General features: G+C 47.0%; 1 protein-coding gene across 1 annotated transcript in view; it reads left to right on the top strand.

Annotated features, from left to right (window-relative positions):
- The window catches only part of CPD (carboxypeptidase D), a 750,705-nt gene that overhangs the window by 177,749 nt on the left and 555,553 nt on the right, over nt 1-17,403 (top strand). The window contains exon 3 of the mRNA XM_069615245.1: nt 13,602-13,744. Within this exon, the coding sequence (XP_069471346.1) occupies nt 13,602-13,744 (143 nt within the window). The remainder of the gene's footprint in view (nt 1-13,601; nt 13,745-17,403) is intronic.

Below are 17,403 nucleotides of genomic sequence, written 5' to 3'. Positions count from 1 at the left end.
TTCTTATGCGATTGCAGCCTACGTTTCCGCAAGGCCTTGTATGTCTGACTGGCAGAAGACTGGTGTCCCACGTTCTGGGGGAAAAAAACTAAAACTGAGGCTACAGGCGTCGTGCGTCCTACTTATCACATCGGGTGCCGTCGGAAGAGGTCCTCGGGGACTGCGCATCGACGTCATCGACGCAGGACGCAGACGCCGAAAATGTTCCGAAACGGCACAGCTGTGGTGATTACTGTCAAAGATATGGAATACATCGTCGGACCCTCCCATCGAAAGAACGTTACCAGGTAATAGAGTAACTTGTTCTTCTCTTCGATCTCGCCTCTTCCTTTGACACAGTAAACTATTCTATCCTCATAAAACGGCTCTGATACCCTCGGCATCCTGGAATGGGCACTGGATTGGCTGACCTCCCTCCTAACCGCCCTTTCCAGGTGCAACTGGGCCCTTTCTCCTTGAACACCTGACTCTCTACCTGTGCCATTCCCCAAGGCTCTATGCCATCGCCGTGGCTTTTCACTATCAACCTGGCCCCTTCTTACACACCTTATCTCCTCCTTCTCTCCTTATTTCCACTGTTATGCTGATGACACGCAGCTTTCCTTCAAACTTCCCTCTATTACCTCCTATTCCTCCTCTCTCATTCCCAATTGTCTGACCGGTATTCAGGCATGGCTAATGATCTGTCTTAATGCCAGTAAGACTGATATCCTTCTTATTGGGAGACCTGCGCTCTGTTTCCTTCATGCCCTCTGCCCCCCCCCTCCTTGGGCCCTCTACCTTCACCATCCACTGAGGCCAAAAATCTTGGCGTCTTCTTCGACTCCTCTCTTCTTTACCCCTCACATCTCGAACCTTGCCAAGAAGGCCCACTTTCAGCTTCACCTCCTTGGAGGCATTCACCGTTTCCTCATCTTTCCCCATAAGCTCAAATTCTCCAGAGCTATGGTCCTCTTTATGCTGGACTACTGCAACAGCCTCTTCCTCAAGCTCCCCCTTTCCTCCCTCCGCCCCTTCAACTAATCGAGAATAGAGCTGTAAGACTTATCCTTGGCCTCCATCCCAGGGACTGTATCTCTCAAGTCCTAAAATCCCTCCACTGGCTCCCCATGGCCGCGAAGATCAAATTCAAGACCCTCTGCATCATCCACATGGCCTTCGTGGGCCTGAGATCCCGCTATCTTCAACTTTATCTCCCTAAATAACTCCCTGCTAGAGCCCTCCGCTCTTCTAGTTCCAACTCTCTGCAGGCCAAACGCTTCTCCAAGCAAAGAGTAGGGGTTTGGGGTCTCTCTTCGGCTGGTGCCTCCCTTTGGAACAGCCTTCCTGCCCCTCCCAGACTTGAGCTGGACCTCCATTAAGTTCTGGAATCTTCTCAAAAATCTTTTATTTTATTTTTTGTTGGTTCTTTTTGTACCTCTTTCCCTCTGTCCCTTGCTCATTTCCCCACTGCCGCTGAGACTGGCGGCCTGGTCCTTCATGAGTCTTACAGGTTACCAGGCCCTCTGCCCAGTCAACACCAGCACCCTCGACCCTCATCACTGCCCTCTGGGCCCCCAGCTAGTGAACTGTGCATCCCACCCCCTTAGGACACCTCCACCATAGCACTTAGCCAGTGGCCTTCTCCCCTGGCACCCCTTGGCACTTTTCCTTCTGGGCTCCCAACAGCACTTGCCCATACCTTGTCCCCTCCCCCATTCCCTCCCTCCCTTCTCTCCTGGACTTCACGTCACTGCACTTGCATGTCTGAATGTCGCAAGGGTTAGTCGGACTGCGATGTTTATTTACTGTTTTTGCTATGGTTTATTTACTCCCTTTGTTCCCTCCCCACTTTTGCTTTATGACGCTTGAAAACACCAGTTTGTTGTATAGGCGGTTACAATAAATTGAATTCAATCAAATGTATACTTGCCACTTCCTTCAAACACTGGGCTTCTCCCTGAATTTCAAGAAGTCCCACTTGATACCTTCTCAGAAGCTTCAGTTTATTGGAGCGGTCCTGGACTTATCAGGGAACGCCTCTCCCTCCGAATTGAGTGCTCAACATCTTCTGCAGATGGTCCAAACATTTCAGAGTGCCCAGTATCTTCTGTCCTTCGAGTTCCTGAGTTTGCTCGGTCTCCTGGCATACTGCATTTTTCTTTTGCCAGAAGCCCATTTGAGAATGAGGTCCCTTCAGTGTGCCCTCAGCTTCCCAGTGGTCACAGTTCTCCAGCAGAGTGATGGACCTTCTTCAGGTCACGAACAAAGTCACACAGGATCTCCTTTACTGGGCCTGTCGGGAGAATGTGATGAAAGGGTAACCCTTTTGGCAACCATGGCCTGAGAGAATGGTTGTGAACAACATGCAGCTGCCAAAGCAGAACGCCAAAGTTATTTACTCACAACAATATATTGCCTCATGTAGAGTGCTATAGCGTAAAAACTCAGACCCTTGTTGAGAGGTGCACCAAAGTATTCCATTGCAATTTCAAAAACTGTACACTATGACGCAAACCTTTTTGTGTGAAAGTGATTAACTAGAAATATATTTTGTAATAAAATATAACGGCTTCTTGTCTTTAGGCATTAATTAGTTTTGAAATGGTGTTTAACAATTGAAAGAAAGAGGTTGAGGAAAAGAATGAAAATGAAAGTAACCACTTCCCCTGCGTGACTTGCAATTTAGAAATAAAATACAGTTACCACAATGTTTTTCTCAATTATTTAAGTGTCATTCATGCATATTCGTTCCCTGAAGCCAAACAAGGATATCTATGTCCATCGCTTGACATATATTTTACTTTATTAGTCCAGAACATACGTTCTATGGGGAACTCTGTTCTTTTCAGGGTGTTCTCTAACACTTCAGAACAAGTGATAGGGGTCACTCTTAGGGGTTGACGTCTCAGATGTTGCAAAGCACTACTCCATGGCAATTTGTTGTTTACCATTAGAAAGTGTTATGTACTGAGACGCTTTTTGGCGATTTAAGGGGTCTTGTATTGCCTTTGTCCGGACAACAGGTGAGAAGTGGACCTTACAAAAAGGCATGTTGTCTACATCAGTGTGTGGCAAACCCTCACTTGGTAGCCTAAGCTTTAATAACGCTCACAATGATTTACTAACCCTGTGCGCAGGGGTCGCATTGTATCCACACACAATGCCTGATAGGATAAATGTAGAAATTCCAATTGTTTTCTGAGGCTGAGTGAATCCTTTCCCTGTGTTGAACAGGACCGGCAAATGAGGACATACGTCTCTAGTGTTGTGCTTATCAAATTGTGTTGCTGAGTGTCACTAAAGGCAACAAAAAGGGATCTTACCCAGACTGGATAATGCACCGCTTCACGTGATGGATAGGGTGGCGTATATATATTCGTCAGTCCTCCGGTTTAAAGGACCTGCAAAGTAGGACATGTATTTCTAGTAGTAAGTTTATAAAATTATTGCTGGGCGTCACTAGAGGCAACTTAAGATTTCTTACCCGAACTCTGATATACGCCTCCCTCACAGGTTGGTGGGCTCACATGAACGACCTGACGATCATCCGTCGGTCTTTGTTGGAGTCCAAACTTCACATACATCTTTTAGACTTGAAAGCAATTAGACTAGCGCTGATGGTGTTTCTACCTACTGTATGGGGGAAGACTGTCCTAATGACAGATAATAGTGGCCATGTATTGCCTCAACAAGAAGGAAGGTTTACAGTCTCTGCCACTGTGCACAGAGGCAATGCAGCTCTGGTTTTGGGTACTACTAGAAGGAATCTCTGTCAGCAGTTCACCTAGCTGGAAAAGAAAACACAGCGGCTGTCACTCTGAGCAGGCAGAGCACTGTCTCCCACGAGTAGAAGTTAGCTCAGGAAGTACTTTAAGAAATCTTCACCTTTGGGGAACCTCTCTGGTGGATCTGTTCACGTCCAGTGTCAACAAGAAGTGCTACCTGGTCTGTTCCAGGGAATTTCCTCAGAGGAGCTCTGGGGATGCATTCGTAGTGGACTGGGAACTTCCACTCCCGTACGCGTTGCCACCAGTACCCGTCTTTCCTCATGTAATCAGGCGGTTGAGGAAGTTCAGGAAATCCATGATCCCGATTGCTCCGGATTGGGCCAGGAGAAGGTGTTAGACCTTCTAGAAATGGCCATCTGCCCTCCAATTTGCCTTCCCCCAAAGAGAGGACTTGCTTTCGCAAGAGGGAGATCTCCTTCATCCAGATATCAGCACTCTGAACTTTCATGCATGGTTTCTCAGAGGGTAAGAAACAAAGATTGGGACCTTCCAGAAAACATAATGGAGGTGTTGCTTTAGGCCAGAAGTCCAGCAACAAAGTCTCTATGACGCTGCTGTTGGAACAAGTTTTGCAGCTGGTTTTTACTTGCAACAAACATCTGTTGTCATTCTTGGTACATCTGGCCCATCAAGGGCTTCAGGTTTCCACGGCTGAGGGTTACCTTGCACCATTTTCTATTTTTATGTGGTTGCCTGATCGGGGTTCCTATTTCAAAATCTGTGTAGTAACAGTTTCTGAAAGGACTAACAAATGTATTTCCTCCTGTGCCTTTTAGTGTACCGGTATGGGATAAAGTGCTTAATGGGAGCTCCTTTTGAATCATTGCATTTTTGTCCACTCAGAATGCTAACCCTTAAGACGAACGTCAATTACATCGACCCCCAGAGTGAGCGAGCTTCCGGCTCTTCCTTCTAAGCCACCTTTCACAATTTATTTTAAGGATAAGCTGGTTTTGAGGCTACGTCCCTACCTAAAGTGGTATCGGAAATCCATTTAGCTCAGAAAATTGTGTTGCCTGCTTTTTACCCGCCTCCTCCTCCCTCTGAGGAGGGGAGGCTGCATCGTTCAGATCCAAGGAGGGCCTTAATCTTTTATATTACTAGAATGTCCAAGGTCGGGCTAGATGACCAGCTCTTTGTGGGCTATTCGGGTCACAAATGGGAAAAGCGGTCACCAAGCAAACATCTTTCTTGATAATTATATACATTTCTGAATGCTATACTTTGACTGACAAAGACCTGCCCGATTGTTTGAGAGCACATTCCATGCGTGGAGTGGCCACTTTGGTTCTTCAGCAAGTTGGTGTCGGTACAAGACATATGCAGTGCTGCAACGTGTTCTTCTTTTCACACTTTCAGCAAATATGCTTGGATTCTTTGTCGGGTCAAGAGGCAAGGTTTGGCAAAGATGTGCTTCACAGCATTAATCGGCAATAAATTCTCTTTTTCCACCTCATTCAACATACTGCTTTGGGAGTTTATCAAAGATAAGTAATACGTGGGAGGACGCAATCCATTCAATGAACAAAGTACTTATCCCTGTTAATGTTCTTTCGACTGGATGTCCCTACCACGTATTCTTCATAGCCGTCCCATCCTACCCCTCTATCTTGGGGAGCATTTCTGTATTTTTACACCTTCATCTGGGTCATACCTTCAGGATGGCTGAGCATAGGGAGGAAAAAATAGAAGTGAGACAACGGGCACTTATATCAACATCGTCACGACCTGCAGACAGGACGTTGGCCATTGAATTTGTTCTTCCAATGGATTGTCCTCCCACGTATTCCTCATCTTGGATATTATTTGTATCCTGCTTTGTAGTCTTGGAAATATTTTTGAAAGCAGAGTGCACTGGGCGGCATCAACATCTATGTTCCTTGATGGTTACCATCCCGTGTCTGAACTCAATGTGCATGATAGTATGAATAGCCTGCAGTGCGCCCGTTGCCTCAGTTCTGTTTTTTTCACATGCACAGCACACCTGGAACAGTTCAACACTCCTCAGAGATTCTCTTTGACTATCATCATTCTTTTTGTGACTCTTCACGATGTCAGTGCCAATAACAGGCTTTAAGAGATTTGCAGACTGAATAAAAGATGTTGATCACTGGTCTGCACAGGAGTCGTCTCTGGTGCCTCGGTGAAGAACATGAAGTCATGAAATGCGGCTCCTGCCAATCGATGACCATTAAGGCCTTGAAAGAGAGAAGGTCAAAACTCACCCTCTGCCAGTCGTTTTCCATGTCTCCATCTTCCACGCCTTCAGAGGTAGAAACTCCACTGGAAACAAGTCTCCAGAAAGGCCCAAAAACGTTTAAAACATTCCAAACAGTTGATTGAGGAGTTACTCCAGTCACTCTTTTTAGTCATCAGAGGAAGTCGAAGAAACAACTTGATCGTTCATCTTCCAACTTCTTGCGCAACAAGCGTCTGGTATGTTTTCTTGATAAGACGACCTCAGCGGCTGAATGGGAAAAGTTCAGTGAAAATATTATTGAAATATTCTGTAAGGCAGCCCCTCCTGGTCCCTCGAAAGAGCCAAAAAAGGCTATTGATCCCACCACGTCTTCCAAGACCACTAGGGAATTGAGTTGGGCTTCGACTCGCGCACCCAAAAGCCTGAGTGAAGACCTCCGGGATGTCGTCTTGAGTAGCATTGTCCATGGAGACTGCATTGAAGCCAAACGCTTCTGTGACTTCCTCTTGCAAGGAGTTGAAGGGACCTTAGATATCTACCACTGACCCAACTTCAAACCTCGGTCAAAGACAGATTTCGTCAAATCCTTTGGGTTCATTTTTGAGGAAGACTAGGAAGAAAACGTCATACCCTTCGGCTATGAATGTTTTGGAACTCCTAATGTGCCAGAAGAATTGATCTTGGATCAATCGCATCTAGAAGACCTTGCTACTTGTCTGAAGGAAGCCAGTTGTCTAGATATCTTTCCTGAGGTTCATTTCGACACACCAGATGTGCATTCTCACCCAAATGCAGCCTATAGAACAATCATGAACAGGGTGATTGAATATTTGGGTTGAGGGTGTCCTGCAAAGGACATTGCTCGGAATGATTTTACAGACATCTTGGACAGAGGCCCCCTTAGGGTGCCTGTGTTGCCTTTCCAAAGAGCATTTAAATACATAAATAATACATTTTGGAAAGCTGGAAATAAAATGCCACCACACCGGCTGTGGACAAGGAGTTGGTGAATAAATGCAGACCTTCTTCTGTGGACCCTGATTTTCTGTCCAGGCACCCAACACCAGAGGGTTTAGTGGTACAGACGGCTACCTCCACTTCAAAGGCTGCTGCTTATCCGACCATACCCCCGATAGGGACGATAAGAAGTCTGACTAGCAAAGGGTATTCCCTGCTGGAAACATGGCATTAAAAACCATGAGTGCATCTTATGCTCTGGCAAAATACACCTATACATTGTGCAATGTAATTTCCAAAGCAGCAGAACACATTTCTGAAGGTGAGATGAGTTCACTAATCTCATTAATGATGGTAAAGGAGCCTCCTGTCGGGCCTAGATGCATCCGCTGCTCTAGTGCGGGGATCAGGAGTTTTGTGTTGCTACATAAATCTGTGTTTTCCCCGATGTTCAATCAAGATTTATGGATATGCCATTTGGTGGGGTCCAACCTATTTTGCCATAGGCGGATGACATCCTAGAAAAGCTACAAGCTTCAAAGGCTGCAGCAAAATCTTTGATGGCAGCCATTCGTCAGCCACAGCAACACCCGCCTTTACAGGTTTAGAAAGGGCGTTCCTTTCTGTATTACTCTTCTTTTGGTCAAAGAAGAAGAGTTCAGGCTACCCAAAAATAAGGCGAAAGGAGGTTCTTGCATGCCCCGAGAGGCAGTGGAGGAAATCATTCTCAAGAAGCCACCACCTCACTGCCCCCTGCCACATCCCCAAAACGTCTCTAAGCACTTCGCTCACATGACCCAGGTGGGAGGCAGGTTGACCCAGCATCTGCAAGAATGACATTTCATTACTTTTGATGCATGAGCACTACAGCAAGTGGCCCAAGGGTACTGTCTCCCATTCCTACAAAGACACCCAGATTGTCCCCCAAGTGAGCAATCACTTCAGTAACTATATTCACTCCTTTTACAGGAGATTCTTTCTCTGTTTGAGAAAGGTGCCCTGGAAAGGTACCTGTAGCGAAACAATACCAGGGTTGGTACTCCACCTATTTTCAGGTTCCCAAGAAAGACTGAGGACTGCGACCCATTTTGGACCTGAGACGCTTGAACAAGTTCCCCAGGAAGGACAGATTCAAGATGGTCACTCATTTTTGCAGATCCTCCAGGCCCTTCTGCGCCAGGATTGGATGGTGTCACTCGATCTTCAGGATGCTTACTTTCATGTGCCTATACATTCCGAGCACAGAAAGTACCTGAGGTTTGTCATTGGCAGTTCTCACTATCGGCAGTTCTCACTATCAGCTTAGAGTACTGCCTTTTGGGCTTGTCTCTGCCCTGAGGTTCTTCACCAAGTTGATGGCAGTGGTGGCAACAAATCTAAGGAATGGAGGGATTCATATCTTTCCTTCAGAGCCTGTTCTCCTGAACAGGCACTGGAACATCTCAACAGCACCTGCCAATCTATCCACAAACTGGGCTTCACCATCACCTTCAAGAAGTTCAGGGTGACACCTTCTCAAAAGCTGCCATTAATTGGAGCGGTCCAGGACTCTTCCTCTGTTGAGGCTTAGCTTCCCGAGTTGAGAACTCAAAATATCTTGCAGATGGTAACGAGATTTCAGAACGCCCAACATCTACTGGCATTCAACTTTCTGGGGTTGTAGGTCCTCATGGCATCCTGCATTTTACTGGTGCCAGATCCCCGCTAAAAGGATGAGGACCCTCCAGTGGGCCCCTCATGTCCCAATTGTCACAATTCTTGGGCAGGATGACACTTTCTGAAGGTCCTGAGCAAGGCCGCACAGGATCTACTGTGGTGGCCCTGCAAGGAGAATGTGATGATATGGGGGGAACCTCTGTGGCAACCGTAGCCAGAGATAATTGTAGTTGTGGATGATTCCCCTCACGGATTGCGGAGCTCACATGAGTGGTCTGACGATAAGCAGACTTTGGTCCCCACCAGATTCGAGACTACACATAAAATCTGTTGGAGTTGAGGATGATCAGGCTGGCACTGATTAACTTTTTGTTTTGCCATCCATAGATAAACGGGGAGAACATCCTTATAATGACAGACAACACAGTGGTCATGTATTACCTCAACAAAAGCGGTGGTGTAGGGTCACTGCTACTGTGCAGGAAGGCACTGCACCTCTGCTTTTGGGCGCTACAAAACGGGATCTCTGTCTGCTGTTCACCCAGAAGAGAATGCGACGGCAGATGCTCCGAGCAGGCAGAGCATGATCTCCCACAAGTAGGAGGTGGCTCAGGAAGGCCTTATAGAGATCTTCGCCCTATAGAGAACCCCTCAAGTAGATCTGTTGACGTCCATTATGAACAGGGAGTGTGACTTGTTCTACTACAGGAAATTTGCCCACAGAGGAGCTCTGGGGGACGTGTTCATAGTTGACTGGGGATGTCCGCTCTTGTACGTGTTCCCATCAGTCCCCGCCATTCCTCATGTCATCAGGAGATTGGAGAAGGTAGTTTTGAGGGTTTGTCCCTCTTTCCTTCCCAATGTGGTGTCTGAATTCCATCTGACACAGCTATTTATCCACCTCCTCACTCTTTTAATAATGGAGAAGGGTTACAGAGGTGTAAGCCAAAAAAGGGTTCTTAGTTTCTACATTTATAGGATGGGAAATGTTAGACAAGATGACCAACTATTTGTTTATAACAGCAGCCACAGATTAGGCCAGGCCATGACCAAACACACTTTATCCCCTGGATCATCGGATTTCGGATTGCTACTCAGTTGCTGGAAAAGATGTCCCTGAGAACCTAAGAGCCCATTCAACCAGAGTGGCAACCACTTTGGCTCTCCAGTGCAAGATATTTGCAATGCTGCAACTTGGTCCTCACTCCACACTTTCTCCTCACTCCACACTTTCTCAAAGTATTATTGCTGCTTGGACACTCCCCGTCAGGCCAGGATGCTAGTTTTGGAATAGCAGTCCTGCTCAATAACGGTTAATCAGAAAATAATACGAAATCCCCTTCTCCCACCATCTACAAAACTGCTATAGGAGTCTATCTAAGATGAGGAATTTGTGGGAGCACACATTCCATTAGAAGAAAAAATTACTTACTGGTGGTATTTTTCTTTCTGATGAGGAATCCGTGGGAGGATCATCCATCGCCCTCCCAGTCTACCCCTATGACTGTGGGTGACTGTTTTTAAAATGCCCATGCAGGTTATTTAATCCTTAAGTTGGTTGTGCCGAAAGAAGTGGAAAAACTAGGAACTGAGGCAACTGGTGCAGTGCGTGCTATTTATACTATCATCGGCGTTACATCCGGACGCAGGAATGGTAACTGTTGAGGGACATTGGCTTGATGCCGCACAGCGCTTTCTGTGGTCTTAAACATTTCTGAGGCTGCAAAGCAGGATATGGATACATCTAAAATGAGGAACATCCATCAGAAAGAATATTACCAGGACAAAGTAATTTGTTCTTTGAAAGCCTCTGCCGTCTTTTTCCATCAATTAGCCCCCCTCATCCCAGATGGGGCATAAACATAGTGCTCATGGTCCTTTGCCACAAACCTTTTGATCCAATGGCCTTATTAGACATTAGGCTAATCTCCTGAAAAGCCATCTTTCTCAAAGCGATCACCTCTGCCAGGCATGTAAACGTAATCCAAAGCCATTTCAGCCAAAGAATCATTGTTTTCCATCGAGACAAAGTGGTTCTTCTCCAAACTCGCCCATTGTTTTAATTCCATGTCAATCAGAACGACACTCTACTAGTTTTCTTCCCCAACCCATCCTCCGAGTTGGAAATGGTTCTTCAATGACTGGATGTCAGTAGAGCCCTAAAAATGATCTTTAGATTGAACCAAAGAATTTAGGAAATCTCCACAGCTTTGTGTTTGGAGGGTGCAATGAAGGCTCTCCGACATCATAAGCGATCTTTGGATAGATTGCATCTTGCATATTGTCCTAGACGATCCAGAAGGTACCTCGTCCCAATGGCCTGTATGCTCACCTGGTAAGGGCCAAGGCGATGTCAGTCGCCTTCCAAGGACACCTCCCCTGTGACTTAATTGCATGGACCTCTCCATCGGCCTTCTGTGGGCACTATTGTGTGGACTTGAGTTGGGGGGCAGATGCCTTGTTTGGACAAGCAGTCCTGAGGCACCTACTCGGCTATTCCATCTGCATGCTTGTGAATCTCCCTAACATATGGAGGAAAAAGGATGGGATGTAGGAGTAAGGAAAAGTTTCACGCAGTGGTGACTGTACTCCTAGTCCAGAATTCCCTTTCCTCCATATGCCCACCCTCCATCCCTCCTAAAATGCCCCTTTCAGTCAGATCCCTACCTTGGCTGATGAAAAAGTACTGAAGTGCACGAGGCCCGCAGACAGGATTTGGGGAGGCAGGATCCGACGCTGCACACGAGCCATGCCTTGCCTAAAAATAACAAAAGGGCAAAGTATTTGTGGTGCTATAAAAAATGCTCTGATCCTGTCCCGTAGGATGGAATGAACCGGAGGTATGGAGGACAGGGGACTTTGAACTAGGAGTACAGCAGTCAGTATGGTGAGTAGAGTTTCCTATTTTTACCAAACTACTACAGTTTGTCATTATGATAAATACAATTCATGACATACAATTACAGTTGGTACAGTACTGGTAAATGGAGTATCTTCTTCCAAATACCACCTTCGATTTTCTCTAGATCCGTCCAATTGGTTTAATAAAATACCATATATCAAACGTGAAGTCAGATTAATTTTATAAAAATGTATTCATAGAATTGTCGGCCGACAACCATGTAGTTTTCAATTTCCTTATCTGCTCTGCTAGCAAATGTTTTTGTTTTTATTCCATCAATCAGTCGAGTCTCCTCATTCTTACTGTAAATTGGGAATGCCAAATAGATTAAATCTCATACCTGCTCCAATTACCTATTTTATCTCTACTTAAAATTAAATGTTCTTCCCATTACTTACATGTTTATAGATTTGCCTGTATTAGTAAGCTATTTTCTTTTACATACAAGAAGTTCGTATCAAGGCTATGTTGTATGCCTATTGGTGTCGAATCAAAAATAATGGCACCATTATGGCAATCTGAAATCCGATGATCCAATAATGTAAGCACTCCACCCTATTTCAGCATATTCCAATTTAGGCAAAAAAGAAGGGGTATTATTCAAGCATTATTTAAATCTGACAATTCTAAATTTAAATAGACATGGGGCTAAAATGCAACCTTGTTAAATCCTGAATGTTTTAATTTCCATAGACAAGGTACCATTGGCATTAAGTCATAGTTGTCAATGTGTATCTACATGGAACATAATTACCATTTTTAAAAGGCTTTTCGGTATTCCACACATCTGTCATTTTTCCCGTAAATATTGCCTATTAACTCCTTCAAAAGTTTCAGTTGTATCAATTTACCCCTTTTTATGCTGGACTAAATGAAGTGTAATCAATTTAATTTTGTACTGAGCTATTTCCTAAAGCCAATTTGGTATTTAGAAAGCCTTCCTTTCTTTGCTGCTCAACGCTCCAGTCAGTTAACAAAATATTTGCATATACTTTGCTTCAAGAGTCAAGGGGGCAATTGGTTGAAAACGATCAGTATTTAAAAGGTCACCATTGTTAAGTATTGACGGTGTACAGTATTTGTGGCATGAATTGGGCAGCTTGGAGGTTAATATTATAGTATTAAACAGATCAAATAACATTGGTAATTGGGATTTCCATTAATTGTTTAATTCGGTATTTCACCAGGACCTGTATCTGTTGAGCCCTTTATTTCTTCAATATCAATTCTATCAAACTGTTCCTGCCAGGATGTCAATTCGCCACATTATATCCATCACATTTCCTATCCAAACAACCATGCAGACGCACAGTCTTAATAGATGGGCACCCTACCCACCTATCTGAGTTCTAAGAATTCTGATGAGTGTGTAGAAATTACAATTAAATCTACCAGTAATTTCACGCAAGGCACTTTTGCCCATAGTCTTACTTTTCCCAGACCAACTATGAACCGAGATTAAAGGACTTGGGCGCTAGAACTTATCTTATTCTCTTGTTTTTGTTTTATGAAAAAAGTTTCTGGTACGCTGTCCTACTGTTCGACGATCACATGTGTGTAGGAGGAGGACCTTTGATTACCAATACAGAAATCACTAAAAGGAGTGGTTCTAAGTTTATAAGTAGACCGCATTTTTAAAATGTGCACTTGTACCCCTGCACACACATTTATATATACACAAAAATGTTTATGTAATTAGACAATTTTGATAAAAGTGCACACGATTTCAAAGTTAAAAATTGCTGGGAACGATTTAGCTCCTGTCCATAGCCCAGGCGAGATTGGATAGCTTAAAACCAATTGTATGTACAATTTCGAATTGCGGCACACTATATGTACTAGCTCCTGGTTATTGGGAGTAGTGCCTACCTGCTCGGTGATGGGTGATCTGTACAAGCTAGTTTTAGCTTTTCGACCCATGCGATTTAATGCAGTCTACAAATAGACATATTATGAACAGGAGTAACTTTCAGTTTTTTCGGTTGGGGGATTCTTTCAAACTAAAGGTCTCTTTTTCAAAGTCCTCCATGCTAGCCTTAATGTCTGGCATAATGAAAGTAATGCATTGTTTAGGGCCTTCAGGTTTTACCAAACGCTTTACATTTTTGTCCTACAGGTGGCATGCAAGACTACAATTACTTGTGGGGCAACTGCTTTGAGGTGACCTTTGAGCTGTCTTGCTGCAAGTTCCCGCCAGCCTCCGAACTTCCCCAGGAATGGGAGAATAATCGTGAAGCTATGATCACATTCCTTGAAAAGGTAATCTCTCTTGGAAGCCTGCTGTATGTTCTGAAAGAGCTACCTCTCGACAAGTCCACTAACTGGCATAATGATCACGACAAACATTATTGAATGTGTTTGTTGTATAGCTCCTAGGTTCCATGAGATAACTCGTTAGTTGCAACACCCTTACTGCACTTCTTTTTTGGTAGGTACTTATCTAAAGGAATTGTAGAACCTTTTGGTTGCAAAGACTTTGAAAGGAACTTGTCCCCTTGATTTCTTATTTCTTTTTTTTCCTCGGAGGCGAGCACCCCTTTTTTTTTTTCTCGGACGCACATGTGCTTCTTTATCTCTCTCTCTGTGGTGGGCACTCTCTCTCGCTTGGTGTCTCTCTCTCGCTTGGTGGTGCTCTCTCAATCTCACTCTCTCGCTTGGTGGTGCTCTCTCAATCTCACTCTCTCGCTTGGTGGTGCTCTCTCAATCTGTCTCTCTCGCTTGGTGGCGCTCTGTCTCTCTCGCTTGGTGGCGCTCTGTCTCTCTCGCTTGGTGGCGCTCTGTCTCTCTCGCTTGGTGGCGCTCTGTCTCTCTCGCTTGGTGGCGCTCTGTCTCTCTCGCTTGGTGGCGCTCTGTCTCTCTCGCTTGGTGGCGCTCTGTCTCTCTCGCTTGGTGGCGCGCTCTCTCTGTCTCTCTCGCTTGGTGGCGCGCTTTGTCGCTCTCTCGCTTGGTGGCGCGCTTTGTCTCTCTCTCTCTCTCGCTTGGTGGCGCGCTTTGTCTCTCTCTCTCTCGCTTGGTGGCGCGCTTTGTCTCGCTCTCTCTCGCTTGGTGGCGCGCTCTGTCTCGCTCTCTCTCGCTTGGTGGCGCGCTCTGTCTCGCTCTCTCTCGCTTGGTGGCGCGCTCTGTCTCGCTCTCTCTCGCTTGGTGGCGCGCTCTCTCTTACTCCTACGTCCCGTCCCCTTACCTCCATACTTATGGGGCATCTCTCCGTCCTGTGGGACGGGACTGGAGCACTTTGTAAAAAGCATCCACATTTTTTTCAAAAATGTGTCCCTCCTCTCTTTCCTGCGCGGGGCCCGTCACGCGGCCGTAACCTCGCCCACCTTGGCTCTGCCCCGCGCATCGCCCATCAGTCCTTTTCTCCGCACAATCGGGTCCAGATGCACTTGCATCCTCGGAAGATTTTCTTCCTTTTTTCCCCTCTCTGGCTCTCGCTAGCGTTCGTTTACTAGTCTGTCTATGTCTTTTAAACTAGATTTTCCAGACTGTTCATCGTGTTCGTCGCTTCGCGAGGGCGGATCCCCATCCTCTTTGTTTAGTGTTTGGGTCCGGAACACCGTTGGGACTCCTGTTTTTACTGTGACTCCCTTTCGGTCCGGGCACTTCAACGTCGGAGCGTTGGGAGGAGGCGTTTGGACGGACTCCTCCTTCTCATTTTCAGGCGTTCATCGACGAGAAGAAAAAACGCCTGGTAAGTTCTTTAATTTTCAGAGCACCCCGGCCGGGGGATACCTTCCCGAGTTCCTCTCGAGCCGGGAGGGGCGTTGATCACTCTGTTACCGGGGTTCGCCCTGAGATGCCTGTCGGGCCTAATAATTCTACCAGAGTTTTCTCCGAGGGTCACCGTAAGGGGCCTGTGATCACCAGAGTACACTCCGAGGCCCCTCCTGTGGGGGCTGTGTGTAGACCCAGTTCTACTGAGTCGTGGGGTACCGGAGCTTGCTCTGAGGACGCTTTTTCGGCTGCCCTCAAAAACGAAACCGGGGTACCCCCCGAGCTCTTGGCTGGGCTTGAGGTTACCGAACGGATGTTCGAGGCCCGTGCCGATAAGGCTTCTACCGGGCCTAGGTCCGAGGTCCCTCGTACAGAGGCTAAGGATACCAACAGTTCTGAGGGGCCAGGCAAGGCCCCATCGGTGACAGCGCACCGTTCCGCTCTTGTGGGGACACCAGATCTGTTGAGGGGGCAACGAAGCAAGGTTCTTCTTTTACCGGCAGTGCCGAGGCTCTTCCTTCGAAGGCTCAGTTGGCGGTTGGTATGTCGTAGAAACATTCCAGGCCTCATAGAACCGGCTCGGACGAGGTTCCTTACGTTAAGGCTAAAATTAAGACCCCTGATCCATCGACAGAGACTCCTGCCTCACTTCCTCACGTGCCGCAGATCCCCTCAGATGAGGACAAAATGGCGACCGTTCCTGCCACGACCACGGCGGGCATTTTGGGTACTACCCCTACAACTACGCCATCGGCCCCTGGTGTAGGGTTTGGTCCTTCGGGTGAACCTAAGGTCCCTTGTGCACATCCTTACCAGCCGGTTTATGATTGGAACGCCCGAATGACTCTTCCGCACAATGTTTCGTTGCCCGCGGGGGCGGCTCCCTTGATTTATGTGGATACGTCGGCGGAGGGGCCGGTGAGGCACTCTTCCCCGTTACGTCCCTGGATTTGTCCACCTCATGAGAGGCCTCCTCAGGTTCCGAAACAATCTCCTGAGGACGCCTTTTTCGGTAAATTTCAATCGCTTATGCGCACCGACCCCATGAGGGAATATTTCAAGGGGCTTTTCAAGGTGATATGTCCACCCGCTCCTCTGGCTTCACCCGTTCCGACGGTGGTTCCGCCGACGCCTTCCTTGCCCATGGTGCCTCCCCCTGCGCTTCCGCCTGTGCCACCATTGTCCCCAGTGGACAAGGCAGTGCCTGACATGGCTCAGCAGGATCCAGACCTGTCAGATGACCCTCAAGGCGATCAGGACAACGAGGACCTGCCCCGCTCTACCAGAGCTTTCCATGACCGGGTACTGGACATGATGAGCTTCTTAGATGTTCTGGTGCCCGAGGTACCTGCTCTGCAGGAGGGGCGTGCTTTCTGGGGCGTTCACCTTGTCTCCTTTGGAGCGTACTGGCCTGTTCTTGCAGAAGGACGTTCTGGCCAAGGTCCGAAGAGTTTGGGAAAAGCCACACTTGGGACTTTTTGTAAATAAAAATAAGATTGACGCGAGGTACAGGCTACATTCCTTGGAAGAAGTGGCCTTGTCTTGTCCGCCTCCCTCCTCCACAGTGGTGGCTGCGGCCACGTTGCAATCCAGACCTGCAGCTTCCTCCTCCGCGACGGCGACTCAGGTCTTGGCAAAGGAGGACAAGCTCCTGGACTCCCTAGGGAGGGAAATCTTTGCCAATTCGGCCTTGCAACTCAGGCAGGCCAATGCAGAATTGATTTTGGCGGGAGATAACATGCGGATGTGGAGAGGTCTGTCGGAGTTTGAGGGGCACATTCCGGTCGAGAAGTTGGAGGATTTCAGAGGAGGCCTTTCCGATGCCAGGGTCTTGGCCCAGGATTTCCTGGAGGCTGCGGCTCATCACGTAGACACCTCGGCTCGGGGTCTGATGCTTGGGGTTGATACCTTGCGGCAAGCATGGCTGCATGCCACTAAGTTCTCGAAGGAGGTGCAAGACAAGGTTCTGGATCTTCCATTTGATGGTAAGGAGCTTTTTCACGCTTCTACTGATGTAGAGCTCACCAAAACCAAAGATAGCACTCAGACGGCTAAATCATTGTCTGTTCTGGTTAAAGCTCCCTTCAAGTCTCAAAGGCCGTTGTCGCAAGGTCGACCTTCCTCTGGTTTTAGGGGCTTCCTCGACCGCAAATCTCGCAAGATGGATACTCCTTCGGGGAATAACCGCTGTAGACAACAGCGTACGC

This window comes from Ambystoma mexicanum, chromosome 9, assembly GCF_040938575.1.
Source record: "Ambystoma mexicanum isolate Mex_15411 chromosome 9, UKY_AmexF1_1, whole genome shotgun sequence".
Taxonomy (NCBI): Eukaryota; Metazoa; Chordata; class Amphibia; order Caudata; family Ambystomatidae; genus Ambystoma; species Ambystoma mexicanum.
The sequence above is the reverse complement of the archived record's forward strand: the minus strand, read 5'-3'. Positions and strand labels throughout refer to the sequence as shown.